Genomic DNA, 19,851 nt, shown 5'->3' on the forward strand with positions numbered 1-19,851 from the left:
AAGCCGGTTAGAGGGGGTAAGCCCCCTAGGGATAGGAGGGTGGATGCTCTTAGTGGTGCTAGACAGGTTGATTTGTTTCAGGTGTGGGATAGTATGAGGGTGGTGGTGTTTGAGTTTAGGTTGAGGGTCAGGAATATGGTAGTTGTTAGGATGATGTCTATGGTGAAGTAAAGAATTGTGATAGTTGGGTTATATACTAGTGTTCTTATTATTCAGCCTATGTGAGTGATTGAAGAATATCCTAGGATTTTGCGTAATTGTGTTCGGTTGAGACCTCCTCAGCTGCCTACTGTGATAGATAGGGTAGAGGGAGTTAGGAGGATATGGGTGTTGATTGATGGGTGAATTTGGTATATGATTGAGATGGGGGCTAGTATTTGCCATGTAAGGAGGAGTAGGCCAGAAGTTAGGGATGTTCCTTGGGTAACTTCTGGGACTCCAAAGTGGAAGGGGGCTATTCCTAGTTTGATGGCAAGGGCAGCCCAGTGCAGAACACGGTGGTGGTGCTTTCGGTGGGGGTGGGGGTGGGGGTGGGGGTGGTGTGTTTGGGTGTGTGGGTGTGTGGTTGTGTGGGTGTCTTGGGGTGTGTGTGCGTGTGCGCGGGCGCGCGCGCGCGCGCTGTGTTGGGGAGTGGGGTGGGGGATCAAGCGGGGGTCGGGTGGTGGAAAAGCGTGAGAGCTCTGCCGGGGCTGCTCCCAGAGCCTTGGCCGCTGCCCGCACGGCCGCGCATGCGCAGTAGACGGTCCCCCTCCTGGAACCTGGGCCGGCTCTGGAATCCCCGGGATGGATGCTCAGTTCTCCTCGGTGTGGAGTCTCCGGCCGCCGCCGCCGCGCCCAGACCGGGAAGGCAGGAATGCCAGGCTGGTCAGCCCGGAGGGAAAACAGGCCTCTCCACACCGAGCCAGGTGCTCACCGCGAAAGGGAGGCCACCGCCCCGCCCCCGATCCCGTCCCCAACCCCGCGTCCTAAAGCTCCTCCAGCAGAGCCCGGTACTCCTCGTCGCTGAGGAGTAGCGGTTCCAGCAAAGCGGGCTCTCCCACGTCCTGCAGCTCCGTCGGGGCCTCCGTTTCCAGCAAAGGTTGCCCCTGCTGCAGAAACTCGGGGGTCTCCAGGAGCTCATCCAGCAGGCTGCAGGGGAGTGCAGACGAGCGCCCAGGCTCCTGGAGCGGCGGGGAGGGCGCCCGGATGGCTTGCATCTGCTCCTGCCCCGCGGAGGCCTCCGGGGGCGCGGGCCCCGGAGGTGGAGCTGCCCCGACTTGGGGCTCCCACGCCGCCCCGGCGACCTGGGGCCCCTGGCCCCAGCCCCACCACGGACTCCCCTGGGACGTGGGCGGCGCCAGCACACCCTGGCCCTGCGGCTCAGCTCCAGCGGGCCCAGGCTGTCCCACCGAGCAAGGGCCCGGCAGGCTGTGGTGCTGCGGGTCCCGATCCCCCCACCATTGGCTCGGGCGCGGAGGCCACCCCCGGGGAGTCTGAGGGTGGGAGAGCGCCCCTTCCGGAGTCGCCAGGGCAGCGTAGGAAAAATCCCAATCCCCGCCTGCCGGGGCGGGATGGGAGATCCCTGCTGCCTGCGCAGCCTGGCTGGGCTGCAGCGGGGCGACGGCCCCTGCTCCCTGGCCCACGAAAGCCCCCGGTGGGAGGGTCCAGGGCGCGCAGGGCACGTGGGGGGCGGGAAGCCCCGTTCCCCACGCCCCGGTGTGGGTGGAGGCGACCGGCGAGGGAGCGGGGGGACACCCGCCGGGGGCCGCGTCGCCCGGGCCGCCTGCGTGCGCCGGTGCCCCGCCACCCTGGCCTGGGTGCCTGGCCCTCCGGTTCTGAAACCAAATCTGAATCCGGGACTCCGGGAGGCCCGTCTCTCTGGCCAGTTCTTCCCGGGTGGCGATGCCTGGAAAGCGATCCTGCTGGAAGGCTCGCAGGAGCAGGGCGGTCTGGGACCGGGTGACGGCGGTCCGCTTTCGCCTGCCTTCTTGCGGGCCGCGTTTCCCGGGCCAGGGCCGAGATTCCCGCCGGTGCTGCCTCAGCTGGCGCGATCTCTCGTTCTGAAACCAAATCTGGACCCTGGGCTCCGGAATGCCGATGGCCTGGGCCAGCTCTTCCCTGGTGGCGATGCCCGGGTACGGGTTCCGCTCAAAGCAGGCTCGCAGGGCCTCCCTCTGGCTCGGGGTCCAAACGAGTCTCCTTCGCCGTCCTCGTCCTCGGGCTCCCGCCGGGAGGGCGCCGTCGCCGGGTGTCGGGAGAGCCATCGCGGGGAGACCTGGCCGGAATTTCGCGGACAGACACGGGCAGAGAGAGGCCGGCGGGCTCCAGTGCCCCTCAGTCGGCCCGTGCACGGCGAGCAGGTCCGGCCAGGAGGCCGGCCCAGCCGGCCAGCGGCCCTTATAAAGGCCCACAGGCTCCGCCCCTTCAGGAATGCCGGAGGAGCCCAGGGCAAGCCCGCCCTCGGAAGCCGGGACCCACAGGGCCCAGGTCACTGTGGCCTGGGTATGGGTGGGGCCGGAGAAGCCCCGGAAGTGGGGAGTGGGGTGGGGGGAGTGGTTGATGATTTTTAGGATTGGGTTGGATTTGCGTAGTGGAATCATGGGTGCTTTTGTAGTTGAGGTACAACGATGGTTTTTCGTATCATTGGTTATGGTTGGAGTCCATATGGAAGCAATGACATATGTTTTATCGACATTAAGTGTATTATTGGTTATGGGGTTTGTAGGTTTTTCTCCTAAGCCCTCTCCTATTTATGGGGGTTTAGCGTTAATTGTTAGTGGTGTGATTGGTTGTGTGATTATTTTCAATTATGGGGGGGCTTATATGGGTTTAATGATATTTTTAGTTTATCTGGGGGGTATAATAGTTGTCTTTGGTTATACTACAGCAATGGCCATTGAAGAGTATCCTGAGACATGGGGCTCAGGGCTTGAGGTTCTAGGGGGTCCTTTGGTAGGATTAATGATGGAGGTAGGGCTGGTTTTATGGGTTTTAAGTTTGGATGAAGAAGTGGTGGTGGTTAATTTCAATAATATGGGTAACTGGGTGATTTTTGAGGGGGAGGGGTCGGGGTTAATTCGAGGTGACTGTATTGGTGCGGGTGCCTTGTATGATTACGGGCGTTGGTTAGCGGTGGTTGCTGGTTGAACATTGTTTGTTGGTGTATACATTGTGATTGAGATTACTCGGGGTAATAGGTTATATTATTAGAAGTAGGGTCAGGATAGGGGGGATGAGGAAAGAGAGGAAGTAGAGTTTGATTATGCCTCTCTGGGTGGTTACAGTTGTGGAAGCGGTAATATGTGTTTGTGAGATTATTTCGGGTATAGATTTTTCTAGCCATGTTGAGTCTAATAAGAGGAGGGCTAAGTTTTGACTTATAAGTAGGTTTTGCTAGGGGATCATACGGTGAACTGTGGTGGGGAAGTATCCTAGTATGTTGGAGAATTTGAGTATTTGTGATGGGTTTTTCACTTTTAGTTTGTTGGTTATAAGGGCGAGGTCTAGGGCTGTTAGGAAACCGAGAGCAGTTGCGTCTAGGGCTGAGAGTTTGAGATAGAAGGGTGTTGTTGGCTGGGGGAGTGAGGTAGGGGGGATATTACTGGTGATAAGGAATCCCGTGATTATACTGCCTATTTAATTGGGTTTAGTAGGGCGGGGTTGTTTTCGTTGATGTTTATTAGGGCTGGGAAGCGGGGTTGTCCTGTTAGGGTAAGGAGAATGGTTCGAGTACTGTAGGCGCTTGTTAGGGAGGTGGCGATGAGAGTAATAAATAGGGCTCAGGCGTTGGTATACGACGTATTTGTGGCTTCGATAATGAGATCTTTGGAGTAGGAGCCTGTGAGGAAAGGCATTCCTGTGAGTGCTAGGTTGCCAATAACTAGGGAAGTTGAGGTGAGGGGCAGTGTTTTAAACAGACCTCCTATTTTTCGAATGTCCTGTTCGTTGTTTAGGTTATGAATAATGGATCCGGAGCACATAAAAAGTACAGCTTTGAAGAAGGCATGGGTGCAGATGTGTAGGAATGCTAGGTATGGTTGGTTAATACCAATGGTGACTATTATTAGGCCTAGTTGACTTGAGGTAGGGAAGGCCACGATTTTTTAAATATCGTGTTGTGTGAGGGCACAGATGGCTCTGAATAGAGTAGTAATGGCTCCCAGGCATAATGTGAGGTTTTGGATTAGTGTATAGTTTTCTATCAAAGGGTGGAAACGGATGAGTAGGAATACTCCGGCAACAACTATGGTGCTGGAGTGAAGTAGAGCTGAGACTGGAGTTGGGCCTTCTATGGCAGAGGGCAGTCGGGGTGAAGGCCAAATTGGGCTGATTTTCCTGTTGCTGCTAGGAGAAGGCCTATTAGTGGAAGGAGGTTTGAGTTGGAGTTTAGGGCTAATATCTGTTGAAAGCCTCATGAGTTGTAATGCAGGAGGAATCGTGTCATAGCTAGGATAAGACCAATGTCGCCAATACGGTTGTATAGGACTGCTTGGATGGCTGCTGTGTTGGCGTCCGCTCGAGCGTGTCATCAGCTAATTAGGAGGAAGGATATTAATTCCTACGCCTTCCCAACCGATGAAGAGTTGGAAAAGGTTGTTAGCAGTAACTGGAATTAGTATGGCAGCGAGGAAGATAAGGAGATATTTGAAGAGTTGGTTAATGTTTGGATCTGAGCTTATGTACCATAGCGAGGATTCTATAATGGATCAGGTGATGAACAGTGCGATTGGAATAAATATTATGGAAAAGTAATCTAGTTTAAAGCTTAGTGTTAGATCTAATGTCTGGGCTGTTATTCAATGTCAACTTCACATGGTTGTTTCTTGGTTGAAGAAAATGTAGAAAGTTGTTGGAAGAAGGCTAGTAATAAAAGCATATGTTACAGTTGTTTTTACATAATTTGGATATGAGCGTGTTTTGTCAGGGTTGATGAGGGTGGCAAAAAATGGAAGAGTTAGGGAGGCGAGGGTTGTTGTTATAACAGGGGTACACACGATTGTTACTTTTATTTGGAGTTGCACCAATGTTTTTGGCTCCTAAGGCCAATGGATAGCTGTTAGTTATCCTTTAAAAGTTGAGAAAGCCGTAATTTTAAGTACGGAGGCATGGATTAGCAGCCCTTGCAGGTTCTCTCGGTAAATAAGAAGTGATAAGCTTCCATAGTTAGGTTCACAATCTAATGTTTTGATTAAACTATATTTACAGGGAGCAAACCCTAGAATGATATTGGGGTTGAGGGATAGAAGAATGATTGGAGCGAGGTGTATAAATACGAACGTATTTTCTCGTGTGAAGGGGGGTTTTATGTTGATTATATGATGTGTAAGTGTTCCTCGCTGCATTGTGATGAACATGTGGAGAGAGTAGAGGGCTGTAATTAGTATGTTGAGTCCTGTTAGTACAATAGTCATATGGGATCAGGAAAATGAGGCTGCGATTACAAAGAGCTCACCTAGTAGGTTGATAGTGGGGGGTAGGGCAAGATTAGTAAGGTTTGCTGTGAACCATCTAAAGGTTATTAATGGGAGTAGGGTTTGAAGTCCTCGGGACAGTAGTAGGATACGGCTGTGGGTACGTTCATAGTCTGAGTTAGCTAGGCAGAAATAGATGGAGGAGGTGAGTCCATGGGCAATTATAAGGATAAAATTATGATGAATGCATGGGCCGTTACAATAACGTTGTAAATATGGTCGTTACCTAGTAGATTGCCGGGTTGACCTAGTTCAGCTCGAAGAAGAAGGCTTAGAGCTGTACCTAGGATTCCAGCTCATGCACCAAATAGTAGGTATAGAGTCCCAATGTCCTTATGGTTTGTTGAAAAGAGTCAACGGTTGATGAGCATAGGTAGAGATAGAGAGAAGGGAAGGGTAAAGTGGCTGAGTAAGCATTAGGCTGTAAACCTAAAGACAGGGGTCTAGTCCTCCTTTGACCAGCCCGGAGGTGATTTTCACATTGAATTGCAAGTTCAAAGGAGCAGCTTTAAAAGTTTCTGCCGGGGCTTCTCCCGCCTTTTTTCCCTGCGGCGGGAGAAGTGGATCAAAGCCAGTTGATTAGGGTATTTAGCTGTTCACTAAATTTTTGTGGGTTCGAGTCCCGTTGATCTAGTGAGGGCTTAGCTTAATGAAAGTAATTGATTTGCGTTCAATTGATGCAGAGTAGGTGTTTGCAGTCCTTATGTACTTCAGAAATTAAGTATTTACACTTACTAAGGGCTTTGAAGGCTCTTGGTCTTGTTTAACCTAAATTTCTAGTGGATAGCCAAAATTAGGGCGGAGGTTGGTAGTAAAAGGGTAGAGGCAATGACGAGTGGGGGAATAAGGAGTGTAGGTTTTGTGTTTTCGAATTGCCATATTATTTTTGTGTTGTTGGATGTAGGAAATAGTGTTAGGGAGATGGTATAGATTAGGCGTATAGAGAAATACGGGTTAAGCAGAGTTCTGATAATTATGATAGAGGGGATGAGAAAGTGATTGTTTATTGTGAGTTCTTGAACGGTAATTCATGTAGGTAGGAAGCCGGTTAGAGGGGGTAAGCCCCCTAGGGATAGGAGGGTGGATGCTCTTAGTGGTGCTAGACAGGTTGATTTGTTTCAGGTGTGGGATAGTATGAGGGTGGTGGTGTTTGAGTTTAGGTTGAGGGTCAGGAATATGGTAGTTGTTAGGATGATGTCTATGGTGAAGTAAAGAATTGTGATAGTTGGGTTATATACTAGTGTTCTTATTATTCAGCCTATGTGAGTGATTGAAGAATATCCTAGGATTTTGCGTAATTGTGTTCGGTTGAGACCTCCTCAGCTGCCTACTGTGATAGATAGGGTAGAGGGAGTTAGGAGGATATGGGTGTTGATTGATGGGTGAATTTGGTATATGATTGAGATGGGGCCTAGTATTTGCCATGTAAGGAGGAGTAGGCCAGAAGTTAGGGATGTTCCTTGGGTAACTTCTGGGACTCCAAAGTGGAAGGGGGCTATTCCTAGTTTGATGGCAAGGGCAGCCCAGTGCAGAACACGGTGGTGGTGCTTTCGGTGGGGGTGGGGGTGGGGGTGGGGGTGGTGTGTTTGGGTGTGTGGGTGTGTGGTTGTGTGGGTGTCTTGGGGTGTGTGTGCGTGTGCGCGGGCGCGCGCGCGCGCGCGCTGTGTTGGGGAGTGGGGTGGGGGATCAAGCGGGGGTCGGGTGGTGGAAAAGCGTGAGAGCTCTGCCGGGGCTGCTCCCAGAGCCTTGGCCGCTGCCCGCACGGCCGCGCATGCGCAGTAGACGGTCCCCCTCCTGGAACCTGGGCCGGCTCTGGAATCCCCGGGATGGATGCTCAGTTCTCCTCGGTGTGGAGTCTCCGGCCGCCGCCGCCGCGCCCAGACCGGGAAGGCAGGAATGCCAGGCTGGTCAGCCCGGAGGGAAAACAGGCCTCTCCACACCGAGCCAGGTGCTCACCGCGAAAGGGAGGCCACCGCCCCGCCCCCGATCCCGTCCCCAACCCCGCGTCCTAAAGCTCCTCCAGCAGAGCCCGGTACTCCTCGTCGCTGAGGAGTAGCGGTTCCAGCAAAGCGGGCTCTCCCACGTCCTGCAGCTCCGTCGGGGCCTCCGTTTCCAGCAAAGGTTGCCCCTGCTGCAGAAACTCGGGGGTCTCCAGGAGCTCATCCAGCAGGCTGCAGGGGAGTGCAGACGAGCGCCCAGGCTCCTGGAGCGGCGGGGAGGGCGCCCGGATGGCTTGCATCTGCTCCTGCCCCGCGGAGGCCTCCGGGGGCGCGGGCCCCGGAGGTGGAGCTGCCCCGACTTGGGGCTCCCACGCCGCCCCGGCGACCTGGGGCCCCTGGCCCCAGCCCCACCACGGACTCCCCTGGGACGTGGGCGGCGCCAGCACACCCTGGCCCTGCGGCTCAGCTCCAGCGGGCCCAGGCTGTCCCACCGAGCAAGGGCCCGGCAGGCTGTGGTGCTGCGGGTCCCGATCCCCCCACCATTGGCTCGGGCGCGGAGGCCACCCCCGGGGAGTCTGAGGGTGGGAGAGCGCCCCTTCCGGAGTCGCCAGGGCAGCGTAGGAAAAATCCCAATCCCCGCCTGCCGGGGCGGGATGGGAGATCCCTGCTGCCTGCGCAGCCTGGCTGGGCTGCAGCGGGGCGACGGCCCCTGCTCCCTGGCCCACGAAAGCCCCCGGTGGGAGGGTCCAGGGCGCGCAGGGCACGTGGGGGGCGGGAAGCCCCGTTCCCCACGCCCCGGTGTGGGTGGAGGCGACCGGCGAGGGAGCGGGGGGACACCCGCCGGGGGCCGCGTCGCCCGGGCCGCCTGCGTGCGCCGGTGCCCCGCCACCCTGGCCTGGGTGCCTGGCCCTCCGGTTCTGAAACCAAATCTGAATCCGGGACTCCGGGAGGCCCGTCTCTCTGGCCAGTTCTTCCCGGGTGGCGATGCCTGGAAAGCGATCCTGCTGGAAGGCTCGCAGGAGCAGGGCGGTCTGGGACCGGGTGACGGCGGTCCGCTTTCGCCTGCCTTCTTGCGGGCCGCGTTTCCCGGGCCAGGGCCGAGATTCCCGCCGGTGCTGCCTCAGCTGGCGCGATCTCTCGTTCTGAAACCAAATCTGGACCCTGGGCTCCGGAATGCCGATGGCCTGGGCCAGCTCTTCCCTGGTGGCGATGCCCGGGTACGGGTTCCGCTCAAAGCAGGCTCGCAGGGCCTCCCTCTGGCTCGGGGTCCAAACGAGTCTCCTTCGCCGTCCTCGTCCTCGGGCTCCCGCCGGGAGGGCGCCGTCGCCGGGTGTCGGGAGAGCCATCGCGGGGAGACCTGGCCGGAATTTCGCGGACAGACACGGGCAGAGAGAGGCCGGCGGGCTCCAGTGCCCCTCAGTCGGCCCGTGCACGGCGAGCAGGTCCGGCCAGGAGGCCGGCCCAGCCGGCCAGCGGCCCTTATAAAGGCCCACAGGCTCCGCCCCTTCAGGAATGCCGGAGGAGCCCAGGGCAAGCCCGCCCTCGGAAGCCGGGACCCACAGGGCCCAGGTCACTGTGGCCTGGGTATGGGTGGGGCCGGAGAAGCCCCGGAAGTGGGGAGTGGGGTGGGGGGAGTGGTTGATGATTTTTAGGATTGGGTTGGATTTGCGTAGTGGAATCATGGGTGCTTTTGTAGTTGAGGTACAACGATGGTTTTTCGTATCATTGGTTATGGTTGGAGTCCATATGGAAGCAATGACATATGTTTTATCGACATTAAGTGTATTATTGGTTATGGGGTTTGTAGGTTTTTCTCCTAAGCCCTCTCCTATTTATGGGGGTTTAGCGTTAATTGTTAGTGGTGTGATTGGTTGTGTGATTATTTTCAATTATGGGGGGGCTTATATGGGTTTAATGATATTTTTAGTTTATCTGGGGGGTATAATAGTTGTCTTTGGTTATACTACAGCAATGGCCATTGAAGAGTATCCTGAGACATGGGGCTCAGGGCTTGAGGTTCTAGGGGGTCCTTTGGTAGGATTAATGATGGAGGTAGGGCTGGTTTTATGGGTTTTAAGTTTGGATGAAGAAGTGGTGGTGGTTAATTTCAATAATATGGGTAACTGGGTGATTTTTGAGGGGGAGGGGTCGGGGTTAATTCGAGGTGACTGTATTGGTGCGGGTGCCTTGTATGATTACGGGCGTTGGTTAGCGGTGGTTGCTGGTTGAACATTGTTTGTTGGTGTATACATTGTGATTGAGATTACTCGGGGTAATAGGTTATATTATTAGAAGTAGGGTCAGGATAGGGGGGATGAGGAAAGAGAGGAAGTAGAGTTTGATTATGCCTCTCTGGGTGGTTACAGTTGTGGAAGCGGTAATATGTGTTTGTGAGATTATTTCGGGTATAGATTTTTCTAGCCATGTTGAGTCTAATAAGAGGAGGGCTAAGTTTTGACTTATAAGTAGGTTTTGCTAGGGGATCATACGGTGAACTGTGGTGGGGAAGTATCCTAGTATGTTGGAGAATTTGAGTATTTGTGATGGGTTTTTCACTTTTAGTTTGTTGGTTATAAGGGCGAGGTCTAGGGCTGTTAGGAAACCGAGAGCAGTTGCGTCTAGGGCTGAGAGTTTGAGATAGAAGGGTGTTGTTGGCTGGGGGAGTGAGGTAGGGGGGATATTACTGGTGATAAGGAATCCCGTGATTATACTGCCTATTTAATTGGGTTTAGTAGGGCGGGGTTGTTTTCGTTGATGTTTATTAGGGCTGGGAAGCGGGGTTGTCCTGTTAGGGTAAGGAGAATGGTTCGAGTACTGTAGGCGCTTGTTAGGGAGGTGGCGATGAGAGTAATAAATAGGGCTCAGGCGTTGGTATACGACGTATTTGTGGCTTCGATAATGAGATCTTTGGAGTAGGAGCCTGTGAGGAAAGGCATTCCTGTGAGTGCTAGGTTGCCAATAACTAGGGAAGTTGAGGTGAGGGGCAGTGTTTTAAACAGACCTCCTATTTTTCGAATGTCCTGTTCGTTGTTTAGGTTATGAATAATGGATCCGGAGCACATAAAAAGTACAGCTTTGAAGAAGGCATGGGTGCAGATGTGTAGGAATGCTAGGTATGGTTGGTTAATACCAATGGTGACTATTATTAGGCCTAGTTGACTTGAGGTAGGGAAGGCCACGATTTTTTAAATATCGTGTTGTGTGAGGGCACAGATGGCTCTGAATAGAGTAGTAATGGCTCCCAGGCATAATGTGAGGTTTTGGATTAGTGTATAGTTTTCTATCAAAGGGTGGAAACGGATGAGTAGGAATACTCCGGCAACAACTATGGTGCTGGAGTGAAGTAGAGCTGAGACTGGAGTTGGGCCTTCTATGGCAGAGGGCAGTCGGGGTGAAGGCCAAATTGGGCTGATTTTCCTGTTGCTGCTAGGAGAAGGCCTATTAGTGGAAGGAGGTTTGAGTTGGAGTTTAGGGCTAATATCTGTTGAAAGCCTCATGAGTTGTAATGCAGGAGGAATCGTGTCATAGCTAGGATAAGACCAATGTCGCCAATACGGTTGTATAGGACTGCTTGGATGGCTGCTGTGTTGGCGTCCGCTCGAGCGTGTCATCAGCTAATTAGGAGGAAGGATATTAATTCCTACGCCTTCCCAACCGATGAAGAGTTGGAAAAGGTTGTTAGCAGTAACTGGAATTAGTATGGCAGCGAGGAAGATAAGGAGATATTTGAAGAGTTGGTTAATGTTTGGATCTGAGCTTATGTACCATAGCGAGGATTCTATAATGGATCAGGTGATGAACAGTGCGATTGGAATAAATATTATGGAAAAGTAATCTAGTTTAAAGCTTAGTGTTAGATCTAATGTCTGGGCTGTTATTCAATGTCAACTTCACATGGTTGTTTCTTGGTTGAAGAAAATGTAGAAAGTTGTTGGAAGAAGGCTAGTAATAAAAGCATATGTTACAGTTGTTTTTACATAATTTGGATATGAGCGTGTTTTGTCAGGGTTGATGAGGGTGGCAAAAAATGGAAGAGTTAGGGAGGCGAGGGTTGTTGTTATAACAGGGGTACACACGATTGTTACTTTTATTTGGAGTTGCACCAATGTTTTTGGCTCCTAAGGCCAATGGATAGCTGTTAGTTATCCTTTAAAAGTTGAGAAAGCCGTAATTTTAAGTACGGAGGCATGGATTAGCAGCCCTTGCAGGTTCTCTCGGTAAATAAGAAGTGATAAGCTTCCATAGTTAGGTTCACAATCTAATGTTTTGATTAAACTATATTTACAGGGAGCAAACCCTAGAATGATATTGGGGTTGAGGGATAGAAGAATGATTGGAGCGAGGTGTATAAATACGAACGTATTTTCTCGTGTGAAGGGGGGTTTTATGTTGATTATATGATGTGTAAGTGTTCCTCGCTGCATTGTGATGAACATGTGGAGAGAGTAGAGGGCTGTAATTAGTATGTTGAGTCCTGTTAGTACAATAGTCATATGGGATCAGGAAAATGAGGCTGCGATTACAAAGAGCTCACCTAGTAGGTTGATAGTGGGGGGTAGGGCAAGATTAGTAAGGTTTGCTGTGAACCATCTAAAGGTTATTAATGGGAGTAGGGTTTGAAGTCCTCGGGACAGTAGTAGGATACGGCTGTGGGTACGTTCATAGTCTGAGTTAGCTAGGCAGAAATAGATGGAGGAGGTGAGTCCATGGGCAATTATAAGGATAAAATTATGATGAATGCATGGGCCGTTACAATAACGTTGTAAATATGGTCGTTACCTAGTAGATTGCCGGGTTGACCTAGTTCAGCTCGAAGAAGAAGGCTTAGAGCTGTACCTAGGATTCCAGCTCATGCACCAAATAGTAGGTATAGAGTCCCAATGTCCTTATGGTTTGTTGAAAAGAGTCAACGGTTGATGAGCATAGGTAGAGATAGAGAGAAGGGAAGGGTAAAGTGGCTGAGTAAGCATTAGGCTGTAAACCTAAAGACAGGGGTCTAGTCCTCCTTTGACCAGCCCGGAGGTGATTTTCACATTGAATTGCAAGTTCAAAGGAGCAGCTTTAAAAGTTTCTGCCGGGGCTTCTCCCGCCTTTTTTCCCTGCGGCGGGAGAAGTGGATCAAAGCCAGTTGATTAGGGTATTTAGCTGTTCACTAAATTTTTGTGGGTTCGAGTCCCGTTGATCTAGTGAGGGCTTAGCTTAATGAAAGTAATTGATTTGCGTTCAATTGATGCAGAGTAGGTGTTTGCAGTCCTTATGTACTTCAGAAATTAAGTATTTACACTTACTAAGGGCTTTGAAGGCTCTTGGTCTTGTTTAACCTAAATTTCTAGTGGATAGCCAAAATTAGGGCGGAGGTTGGTAGTAAAAGGGTAGAGGCAATGACGAGTGGGGGAATAAGGAGTGTAGGTTTTGTGTTTTCGAATTGCCATATTATTTTTGTGTTGTTGGATGTAGGAAATAGTGTTAGGGAGATGGTATAGATTAGGCGTATAGAGAAATACGGGTTAAGCAGAGTTCTGATAATTATGATAGAGGGGATGAGAAAGTGATTGTTTATTGTGAGTTCTTGAACGGTAATTCATGTAGGTAGGAAGCCGGTTAGAGGGGGTAAGCCCCCTAGGGATAGGAGGGTGGATGCTCTTAGTGGTGCTAGACAGGTTGATTTGTTTCAGGTGTGGGATAGTATGAGGGTGGTGGTGTTTGAGTTTAGGTTGAGGGTCAGGAATATGGTAGTTGTTAGGATGATGTCTATGGTGAAGTAAAGAATTGTGATAGTTGGGTTATATACTAGTGTTCTTATTATTCAGCCTATGTGAGTGATTGAAGAATATCCTAGGATTTTGCGTAATTGTGTTCGGTTGAGACCTCCTCAGCTGCCTACTGTGATAGATAGGGTAGAGGGAGTTAGGAGGATATGGGTGTTGATTGATGGGTGAATTTGGTATATGATTGAGATGGGGGCTAGTATTTGCCATGTAAGGAGGAGTAGGCCAGAAGTTAGGGATGTTCCTTGGGTAACTTCTGGGACTCCAAAGTGGAAGGGGGCTATTCCTAGTTTGATGGCAAGGGCAGCCCAGTGCAGAACACGGTGGTGGTGCTTTCGGTGGGGGTGGGGGTGGGGGTGGGGGTGGTGTGTTTGGGTGTGTGGGTGTGTGGTTGTGTGGGTGTCTTGGGGTGTGTGTGCGTGTGCGCGGGCGCGCGCGCGCGCGCTGTGTTGGGGAGTGGGGTGGGGGATCAAGCGGGGGTCGGGTGGTGGAAAAGCGTGAGAGCTCTGCCGGGGCTGCTCCCAGAGCCTTGGCCGCTGCCCGCACGGCCGCGCATGCGCAGTAGACGGTCCCCCTCCTGGAACCTGGGCCGGCTCTGGAATCCCCGGGATGGATGCTCAGTTCTCCTCGGTGTGGAGTCTCCGGCCGCCGCCGCCGCGCCCAGACCGGGAAGGCAGGAATGCCAGGCTGGTCAGCCCGGAGGGAAAACAGGCCTCTCCACACCGAGCCAGGTGCTCACCGCGAAAGGGAGGCCACCGCCCCGCCCCCGATCCCGTCCCCAACCCCGCGTCCTAAAGCTCCTCCAGCAGAGCCCGGTACTCCTCGTCGCTGAGGAGTAGCGGTTCCAGCAAAGCGGGCTCTCCCACGTCCTGCAGCTCCGTCGGGGCCTCCGTTTCCAGCAAAGGTTGCCCCTGCTGCAGAAACTCGGGGGTCTCCAGGAGCTCATCCAGCAGGCTGCAGGGGAGTGCAGACGAGCGCCCAGGCTCCTGGAGCGGCGGGGAGGGCGCCCGGATGGCTTGCATCTGCTCCTGCCCCGCGGAGGCCTCCGGGGGCGCGGGCCCCGGAGGTGGAGCTGCCCCGACTTGGGGCTCCCACGCCGCCCCGGCGACCTGGGGCCCCTGGCCCCAGCCCCACCACGGACTCCCCTGGGACGTGGGCGGCGCCAGCACACCCTGGCCCTGCGGCTCAGCTCCAGCGGGCCCAGGCTGTCCCACCGAGCAAGGGCCCGGCAGGCTGTGGTGCTGCGGGTCCCGATCCCCCCGCCATTGGCTCGGGCGCGGAGGCCACCCCCGGGGAGTCTGAGGGTGGGAGAGCGCCCCTTCCGGAGTCGCCAGGGCAGCGTAGGAAAAATCCCAATCCCCGCCTGCCGGGGCGGGATGGGAGATCCCTGCTGCCTGCGCAGCCTGGCTGGGCTGCAGCGGGGCGACGGCCCCTGCTCCCTGGCCCACGAAAGCCCCCGGTGGGAGAGTCCAGGGCGCGCAGGGCACGTGGGGGGCGGGAAGCCCCGTTCCCCACGCCCCGGTGTGGGTGGAGGCGACCGGCGAGGGAGCGGGGGGACACCCGCCGGGGGCCGCGTCGCCCGGGCCGCCTGCGTGCGCCGGTGCCCCGCCACCCTGGCCTGGGTGCCTGGCCCTCCGGTTCTGAAACCAAATCTGAATCCGGGACTCCGGGAGGCCCGTCTCTCTGGCCAGTTCTTCCCGGGTGGCGATGCCTGGAAAGCGATCCTGCTGGAAGGCTCGCAGGAGCAGGGCGGTCTGGGACCGGGTGACGGCGGTCCGCTTTCGCCTGCCTTCTTGCGGGCCGCGTTTCCCGGGCCAGGGCCGAGATTCCCGCCGGTGCTGCCTCAGCTGGCGCGATCTCTCGTTCTGAAACCAAATCTGGACCCTGGGCTCCGGAATGCCGATGGCCTGGGCCAGCTCTTCCCTGGTGGCGATGCCCGGGTACGGGTTCCGCTCAAAGCAGGCTCGCAGGGCCTCCCTCTGGCTCGGGGTCCAAACGAGTCTCCTTCGCCGTCCTCGTCCTCGGGCTCCCGCCGGGAGGGCGCCGTCGCCGGGTGTCGGGAGAGCCATCGCGGGGAGACCTGGCCGGAATTTCGCGGACAGACACGGGCAGAGAGAGGCCGGCGGGCTCCAGTGCCCCTCAGTCGGCCCGTGCACGGCGAGCAGGTCCGGCCAGGAGGCCGGCCCAGCCGGCCAGCGGCCCTTATAAAGGCCCACAGGCTCCGCCCCTTCAGGAATGCCGGAGGAGCCCAGGGCAAGCCCGCCCTCGGAAGCCGGGACCCACAGGGCCCAGGTCACTGTGGCCTGGGTATGGGTGGGGCCGGAGAAGCCCCGGAAGTGGGGAGTGGGGTGGGGGGAGTGGTTGATGATTTTTAGGATTGGGTTGGATTTGCGTAGTGGAATCATGGGTGCTTTTGTAGTTGAGGTACAACGATGGTTTTTCGTATCATTGGTTATGGTTGGAGTCCATATGGAAGCAATGACATATGTTTTATCAACATTAAGTTTATAATTGGTTATGGGGTTTGTAGGTTTTTCTCCTAAGCCCTCTCCTATTTATGGGGGTTTAGCGTTAATTGTTAGTGGTGTGATTGGTTGTGTGATTATTTTCAATTATGGGGGGGCTTATATGGGTTTAATGATATTTTTAGTTTATCTGGGGGGTATAATAGTTGTCTTTGGTTATACTACAGCAATGGCCATTGAAGAGTATCCTGAGACATGGGGCTCAGGGCTTGAGGTTCTAGGGGGTCCTTTGGTAGGATTAATGATGGAGGTAGGGCTGGTTTTATGGGTTTTAAGTTTGGATGAAGAAGTGGTGGTGGTTAATTTCAATAATATGGGTAACTGGGTGATTTTTGAGGGGGAGGGGTCGGGGTTAATTCGAGGTGACTGTATTGGTGCGGGTGCCTTGTATGATTACGGGCGTTGGTTAGCGGTGGTTGCTGGTTGAACATTGTTTGTTGGTGTATACATTGTGATTGAGATTACTCGGGGTAATAGGTTATATTATTAGAAGTAGGGTCAGGATAGGGGGGATGAGGAAAGAGAGGAAGTAGAGTTTGATTATGCCTCTCTGGGTGGTTACAGTTGTGGAAGCGGTAATATGTGTTTGTGAGATTATTTCGGGTATAGATTTTTCTAGCCATGTTGAGTCTAATAAGAGGAGGGCTAAGTTTTGACTTATAAGTAGGTTTTGCTAGGGGATCATACGGTGAACTGTGGTGGGGAAGTATCCTAGTATGTTGGAGAATTTGAGTATTTGTGATGGGTTTTTCACTTTTAGTTTGTTGGTTATAAGGGCGAGGTCTAGGGCTGTTAGGAAACCGAGAGCAGTTGCGTCTAGGGCTGAGAGTTTGAGATAGAAGGGTGTTGTTGGCTGGGGGAGTGAGGTAGGGGGGATATTACTGGTGATAAGGAATCCCGTGATTCTACTGCCTATTTAATTGGGTTTAGTAGGGCGGGGTTGTTTTCGTTGATGTTTATTAGGGCTGGGAAGCGGGGTTGTCCTGTTAGGGTAAGGAGAATGGTTCGAGTACTGTAGGCGCTTGTTAGGGAGGTGGCGATGAGAGTAATAAATAGGGCTCAGGCGTTGGTATACGACGTATTTGTGGCTTCGATAATGAGATCTTTGGAGTAGAAGCCTGTGAGGAAAGGCATTCCTGTGAGTGCTAGGTTGCCAATAACTAGGGAAGTTGAGGTGAGGGGCAGTGTTTTAAACAGACCTCCTATTTTTCGAATGTCCTGTTCGTTGTTTAGGTTATGAATAATGGATCCGGAGCACATAAAAAGTACAGCTTTGAAGAAGGCATGGGTGCAGATGTGTAGGAATGCTAGGTATGGTTGGTTAATACCAATGGTGACTATTATTAGGCCTAGTTGACTTGAGGTAGGGAAGGCCACGATTTTTTAAATATCGTGTTGTGTGAGGGCACAGATGGCTCTGAATAGAGTAGTAATGGCTCCCAGGCATAATGTGAGGTTTTGGATTAGTGTATAGTTTTCTATCAAAGGGTGGAAACGGATGAGTAGGAATACTCCGGCAACAACTATGGTGCTGGAGTGAAGTAGAGCTGAGACTGGAGTTGGGCCTTCTATGGCAGAGGGCAGTCGGGGTGAAGGCCAAATTGGGCTGATTTTCCTGTTGCTGCTAGGAGAAGGCCTATTAGTGGAAGGAGGTTTGAGTTGGAGTTTAGGGCTAATATCTGTTGAAAGCCTCATGAGTTGTAATGCAGGAGGAATCGTGTCATAGCTAGGATAAGACCAATGTCGCCAATACGGTTGTATAGGACTGCTTGGATGGCTGCTGTGTTGGCGTCCGCTCGAGCGTGTCATCAGCTAATTAGGAGGAAGGATATTAATTCCTACGCCTTCCCAACCGATGAAGAGTTGGAAAAGGTTGTTAGCAGTAACTGGAATTAGTATGGCAGCGAGGAAGATAAGGAGATATTTGAAGAGTTGGTTAATGTTTGGATCTGAGCTTATGTACCATAGCGAGGATTCTATAATGGATCAGGTGATGAACAGTGCGATTGGAATAAATATTATGGAAAAGTAATCTAGTTTAAAGCTTAGTGTTAGATCTAATGTCTGGGCTGTTATTCAATGTCAACTTCACATGGTTGTTTCTTGGTTGAAGAAAATGTAGAAAGTTGTTGGAAGAAGGCTAGTAATAAAAGCATATGTTACAGTTGTTTTTACATAATTTGGATATGAGCGTGTTTTGTCAGGGTTGATGAGGGTGGCAAAAATTGGAAGAGTTAGGGAGGCGAGGGTTGTTGTTATAACAGGGGTACACACGATTGTTACTTTTATTTGGAGTTGCACCAATGTTTTTGGCTCCTAAGGCCAATGGATAGCTGTTAGTTATCCTTTAAAAGTTGAGAAAGCCGTAATTTTAAGTACGGAGGCATGGATTAGCAGCCCTTGCAGGTTCTCTCGGTAAATAAGAAGTGATAAGCTTCCATAGTTAGGTTCACAATCTAATGTTTTGATTAAACTATATTTACAGGGAGCAAACCCTAGAATGATATTGGGGTTGAGGGATAGAAGAATGATTGGAGCGAGGTGTATAAATACGAACGTATTTTCTCGTGTGAAGGGGGGTTTTATGTTGATTATATGATGTGTAAGTGTTCCTCGCTGCATTGTGATGAACATGTGGAGAGAGTAGAGGGCTGTAATTAGTATGTTGAGTCCTGTTAGTACAATAGTCATATGGGATCAGGAAAATGAGGCTGCGATTACAAAGAGCTCACCTAGTAGGTTGATAGTGGGGGGTAGGGCAAGATTAGTAAGGTTTGCTGTGAACCATCTAAAGGTTATTAATGGGAGTAGGGTTTGAAGTCCTCGGGACAGTAGTAGGATACGGCTGTGGGTACGTTCATAGTCTGAGTTAGCTAGGCAGAAATAGATGGAGGAGGTGAGTCCATGGGCAATTATAAGGATAAAATTATGATGAATGCATGGGCCGTTACAATAACGTTGTAAATATGGTCGTTACCTAGTAGATTGCCGGGTTGACCTAGTTCAGCTCGAAGAAGAAGGCTTAGAGCTGTACCTAGGATTCCAGCTCATGCACCAAATAGTAGGTATAGAGTCCCAATGTCCTTATGGTTTGTTGAAAAGAGTCAACGGTTGATGAGCATAGGTAGAGATAGAGAGAAGGGAAGGGTAAAGTGGCTGAGTAAGCATTAGGCTGTAAACCTAAAGACAGGGGTCTAGTCCTCCTTTGACCAGCCCGGAGGTGATTTTCACATTGAATTGCAAGTTCAAAGGAGCAGCTTTAAAAGTTTCTGCCGGGGCTTCTCCCGCCTTTTTTCCCTGCGGCGGGAGAAGTGGATCAAAGCCAGTTGATTAGGGTATTTAGCTGTTCACTAAATTTTTGTGGGTTCGAGTCCCGTTGATCTAGTGAGGGCTTAGCTTAATGAAAGTAATTGATTTGCGTTCAATTGATGCAGAGTAGGTGTTTGCAGTCCTTATGTACTTCAGAAATTAAGTATTTACACTTACTAAGGGCTTTGAAGGCTCTTGGTCTTGTTTAACCTAAATTTCTAGTGGATAGCCAAAATTAGGGCGGAGGTTGGTAGTAAAAGGGTAGAGGCAATGACGAGTGGGGGAATAAGGAGTGTAGGTTTTGTGTTTTCGAATTGCCATATTATTTTTGTGTTGTTGGATGTAGGAAATAGTGTTAGGGAGATGGTATAGATTAGGCGTATAGAGAAATACGGGTTAAGCAGAGTTCTGATAATTATGATAGAGGGGATGAGAAAGTGATTGTTTATTGTGAGTTCTTGAACGGTAATTCATGTAGGTAGGAAGCCGGTTAGAGGGGGTAAGCCCCCTAGGGATAGGAGGGTGGATGCTCTTAGTGGTGCTAGACAGGTTGATTTGTTTCAGGTGTGGGATAGTATGAGGGTGGTGGTGTTTGAGTTTAGGTTGAGGGTCAGGAATATGGTAGTTGTTAGGATGATGTCTATGGTGAAGTAAAGAATTGTGATAGTTGGGTTATATACTAGTGTTCTTATTATTCAGCCTATGTGAGTGATTGAAGAATATCCTAGGATTTTGCGTAATTGTGTTCGGTTGAGACCTCCTCAGCTGCCTACTGTGATAGATAGGGTAGAGGGAGTTAGGAGGATATGGGTGTTGATTGATGGGTGAATTTGGTATATGATTGAGATGGGGCCTAGTA

At 51.9% G+C, this 19,851-nt stretch overlaps 3 protein-coding genes across 3 annotated transcripts; all 3 read right to left on the reverse strand.

The window, feature by feature from the left end:
* Window positions 1–965: 965 nt before the first annotated feature.
* Window positions 966–2,352, reverse strand: LOC135971541 (double homeobox protein 4C-like). Its single transcript, XM_073995088.1, has one exon. The coding sequence runs from the start codon at window positions 2,241–2,243 to the stop codon at window positions 966–968; it is 1,278 nt and encodes a 425-aa protein (XP_073851189.1). The 5' UTR covers window positions 2,244–2,352.
* Window positions 2,353–7,458: 5,106 nt separating this feature from the next.
* On the reverse strand, window positions 7,459–8,845 carry LOC135971542 (double homeobox protein 4C-like). Its single transcript, XM_073995089.1, has one exon. The coding sequence runs from the start codon at window positions 8,734–8,736 to the stop codon at window positions 7,459–7,461; it is 1,278 nt and encodes a 425-aa protein (XP_073851190.1). The 5' UTR covers window positions 8,737–8,845.
* Window positions 8,846–13,949: 5,104 nt separating this feature from the next.
* LOC135971543 (double homeobox protein 4C-like) lies at window positions 13,950–15,336 on the reverse strand. Its single transcript, XM_073995090.1, has one exon. It carries the CDS (start codon window positions 15,225–15,227, stop codon window positions 13,950–13,952), a length of 1,278 nt encoding a protein of 425 aa, XP_073851191.1. The 5' UTR covers window positions 15,228–15,336.
* Window positions 15,337–19,851: the final 4,515 nt, after the last annotated feature.

This window comes from Macaca fascicularis, chromosome 6, assembly GCF_037993035.2.
Source record: "Macaca fascicularis isolate 582-1 chromosome 6, T2T-MFA8v1.1".
Lineage (NCBI taxonomy): Eukaryota > Metazoa > Chordata > Mammalia > Primates > Cercopithecidae > Macaca > Macaca fascicularis.